General features: G+C 41.3%; 2 protein-coding genes across 4 annotated transcripts in view; both read right to left on the bottom strand.

The window, feature by feature from the left end:
- kif3b (kinesin family member 3B) overlaps positions 1-1,228 on the bottom strand; it is a 14,173-nt gene extending 12,945 nt beyond the window's left edge. The window contains exon 1 of the mRNA XM_035656185.1: positions 1,132-1,228. The gene's annotated coding sequence lies outside the window, so the exon portion shown is untranslated. The remainder of the gene's footprint in view (positions 1-1,131) is intronic.
- A 47-nt stretch (positions 1,229-1,275) lies between these two features.
- pofut1 (protein O-fucosyltransferase 1) overlaps positions 1,276-3,712 on the bottom strand; it is an 8,711-nt gene continuing 6,274 nt past the window's right edge. For all 3 annotated transcript variants that reach the window (XM_035656187.1, XM_035656189.1, XM_035656186.1), the window contains one exon: positions 1,276-2,548. In XM_035656187.1, coding sequence (XP_035512080.1) covers positions 2,354-2,548 — 195 coding nt within the window. In that variant the 3' untranslated portion in view covers positions 1,276-2,353. The remainder of the gene's footprint in view (positions 2,549-3,712) is intronic.

Raw genomic sequence — 3,712 nt, 5'->3', positions numbered from 1 at the left:
CCATCGCTGAGTGAATGTGTGTGAATGTGGCACGTAGTGTAAAAGTGCTTTGAGTGGTCGGAAGACTAGAAAGGCGCTATACAACAGGTCCATTTACCATTTACCAACCCAAAAATACTTCAGTTTATCAGAAAAACTCAAAAATTCTCAAAATTACCAAGTTTGGACATACATGCAGGGGTGAATCTAGAGAAATATTAAAAGGGTGTCATTTAGACCCTAAGGGGTGGCAAAAATATATGCTGATTTGATCACTTATATCAATACTTGTCTCCTTTTGGAAATAAATTTATTAATCTAAATTAATCTGTTAAATTTGACAGCATTTGACACCAAGAGACTTAAAGATGAATTGATTGTTGAGTTCCAAAGCATCTGTCTTTGATACCCTGGGAATGAGACTCACCAATGAACTATATTTTAGATTTATACTAAATTACTGTTTATAAAAAGTACCTACTGCAGCTTTGAATACAGTAACTTACACGTACTTAACGTTACTTTGATAGCTGTTAGCTTACAGTGCTTCAACGTTCCTTTAGATTGATGACAACTTCTTGTAGCTAACGTTACATGGGACCACTATTTAAGCGTAATTACACACCTGAGGTTAAAATGAATTGGTCAAAATGAATACATCGTCTTCATAATGTTACAAGACAACGATGAGAAGCAGCATTTGACATTACACACGGCTCTAACTGTTGCCACTGGCCCAGTTGAGCTAGCTGACTTAACTAAATGTTAGTTAGCGTTTGAATATCAGGTTGTGAAGTGACAGCCGTTGGGAACTCTCTGCCAACCGTACCATGGTCAGAAACTGTCGGTTTTAGGCAAACTGCTCAATTAATGTTAGCAACGACTGGTTGAAATAGCGGATCGGCTAACCAACGTTAGCTTCTGCGAAATATAGCCCATAACGAGACCACAAGACCGGCCTAGCAACGCCAAACACACTGGTAACCTAAGCTACAAGTCTGATAGCATTACCTGGCTAACGCTAGCAGCGAGGGCAGAAAATGAACGCAACATATCGCCATACGCATATAAAAATCACATTACACACACACGACACTTGCAATATAAACACAGCTTTCCACCAGACACACAGAAACGTCGTTAAAGACTTACCAGAGGCGGACGTTAGCTAATACAAAACTCCCAGTCAGCCATTAGCCGCTGCTCATCCCCGCAACGGTCCGGGTTATGGTTGCCACTTTGGTGAACAGTCCCCCCCCAAAGAGGTACGTGTGAAATCATCCTAACCCATATAAATGTTGTGATTCTGAGCGACCATTTTTATTACAGTTAAGCATAAACATGAAAATATACTTAATCAACTGTGAATAACGAGGTTGCAAGCCCACATACATACATTTTATATGAATAACACGATTTCAAGGTATCCTAGCATATCTGGCAACCAAGTCTCAACGAGCTTGTTCAGCATAGTTTAGGTTATCAGCTGATTCAACTGTACTCACAGCTAAGCTTCAGTGAGGGAGGTAAACAGACCGAGGCTGTTGGTTCTCTAAAAATTAGTTGGCATCACTTTATTGGTGAAAAACCTTATGGAAAACATTTTACTTTAAAATCACTGCATTCACTGCTTCCACACATCCCCATTTGCATTTAATCGATACAACCAGTGCAAATCAACTCTTGTGTCTCCCTGAAACATTATGTTCACATTCACCAAATAACAATATGACAACATTCAGGACACGGTTCCACACATTTCATCAGTTTTTTGGTCCTAAAAACTTTTGGTTGTAAAATGAGAGGTGGGAAAGACTTTTTCCTCCCTATAATTAGTATGTACGGGAGGATCGGTTACTGTGCTCTCCTTGGAATGGAGGGCAGAGAGGAAAGAGTTAGGTGGAAAGACATGGCGGGATGGAAAGGTAGGAAGAAAAAGAGAAGAAGGAGAACATGATCGCTGACACTGCAGTCAGTCTTTTCCAGGGTTCACAGAGGTCACCAGAGCTCCCTCTAACATGTCTGGATTGCAAAACATGGTTGCAGCTACAGAATATGGCAGGAGCTACAGGAAATGTGTGTTTCCCTGATAGAAACAAAAACTGGTTTTAGTATAGTGATCTTAAGAGGGAACAGAAAGAAATAAAGTGTTTCTGGCAACAGCAGTGTCTGTGTCATTATACTACTGACCTCCTATATCCTATTTTATAAGCCCTTTCTCACACAGGAAGCCCCAGTCTCAAATGGGACCGGCCTTGACACACAATGAACCATCACGTCACATATAAATGTCCTTCCACGTGCTCTCTCGCCTCCTCACTCATGACAGTCATCCAGCATTAGCGCCCCGAGGACAACCACCTGACCCTCGTCCTCAGAATTCGTCTTTGTGATTTAATTTCCCAGGCTTGTCCATGCCGAAAAAGGAGGATGGAAGGCCGCCGACGTCCCGTTCTCTCTTCACGAACGCGGAAAAGGACGAGACGCAGTTGCCAATGAAGTGGTCAGCCCGGCCTAAGATGTACAGGTCCATCTGCGCCGAGTCTGGCTGAAGACTCACCACTTTCACCTGAAAACCAGAGCCAAATACACAAATAAACAACCAGATGGGGAAATACAAATGCTGTAACAGTAACCAAGTGAGAGTATTTCTCATTCTCAACAATTGTACTAATGCCTTTATCATATCAAATTACTACAGTATACAGGAAGGACTGGATTCCAACTTCCGCTCCCATGGGTTAACTATAAATCTGTGTCTGTAAACTATGTGAAAACTTTGCTAATTGTGACAAAACCTGATTTTCCAAATTGTGCTACAGTCAACATGTCTGTTCAGGTTACGTTTAAGGTCACACCTGACAGAAACCAAGGGGGCCAAATTTAAAGCAGACGATACTTATGACCAGGAATGGATTTTGTTAAGATTTGGCACTCTTACTGATACTGCTTATGGATCCGGTACTTTAACTGTAGTTACTGGTTCTTTTGTTATTTTTTGAAGGACCAGTGAGTAGGATTTAGTGGCATGTAGCGGTGAAGTTGGAGACTGCAACTAACTCAGGGTCCCCACCCTTTTAAGAAATGATTTTTCATGACCTTTCAAAGAGTTTTTAATAGAGAATACAGGACAGCACTTGCTCACAAACGGCCATATAATTTACCAGCAGGTCTAGAACTGACTTCTTGTTTGACGATGCAGGGTTCATCATGAAGTGTCTCAGGTTTATTACAAGTAGGTGGTCAGCGTTGGTTGTTCGCACCACGGCTGATTTTTCCACTGTGGTTTAAGGCTAATGGAGCTACAGTTTTACTCAAATGGTAACATTAATTTAGACAGAGCCCATAAATAACAACTCAAGTTGTTTTACAGAAGATTCGGGATGTGAGCGAAGAGCTAAAATCATTTTTTAAAATCAAATTCCATGTGTTTCCAGGAACCGTGGGAACCCTGTAACTGAACACCACTCGTGTCTGTATTTGACAATCTGGAAATGAAAACGGGATGTCATGTGTGTAGGAGAAATACAGTGGCTGCGAAGCTTGCAAAACATGCTAAAGGCCCCTTCTTCAGCCAGTGTTCGGTTTGTCCATTTTGGGCTACTGTAGAAACATGGCGGTTCAACATGTTGGACTCCATGGAAGGTGAGTATGTAGATAAAAACTGCTTATTCTAAGGTAACGAAAACCCAACGGTTATTATTTTATACACTACTGAAAACATACCTATGGA

The sequence above is a fragment of the Morone saxatilis genome, unplaced genomic scaffold (assembly GCF_004916995.1).
Source record: "Morone saxatilis isolate NCDOM2014 unplaced genomic scaffold, NCSU_SB_2.0 Contig15, whole genome shotgun sequence".
Taxonomy (NCBI): domain Eukaryota; kingdom Metazoa; phylum Chordata; class Actinopteri; family Moronidae; genus Morone; species Morone saxatilis.
Note: the sequence above shows the minus strand (reverse complement) of the source record. Positions and strands in the feature narration are given on the sequence as shown.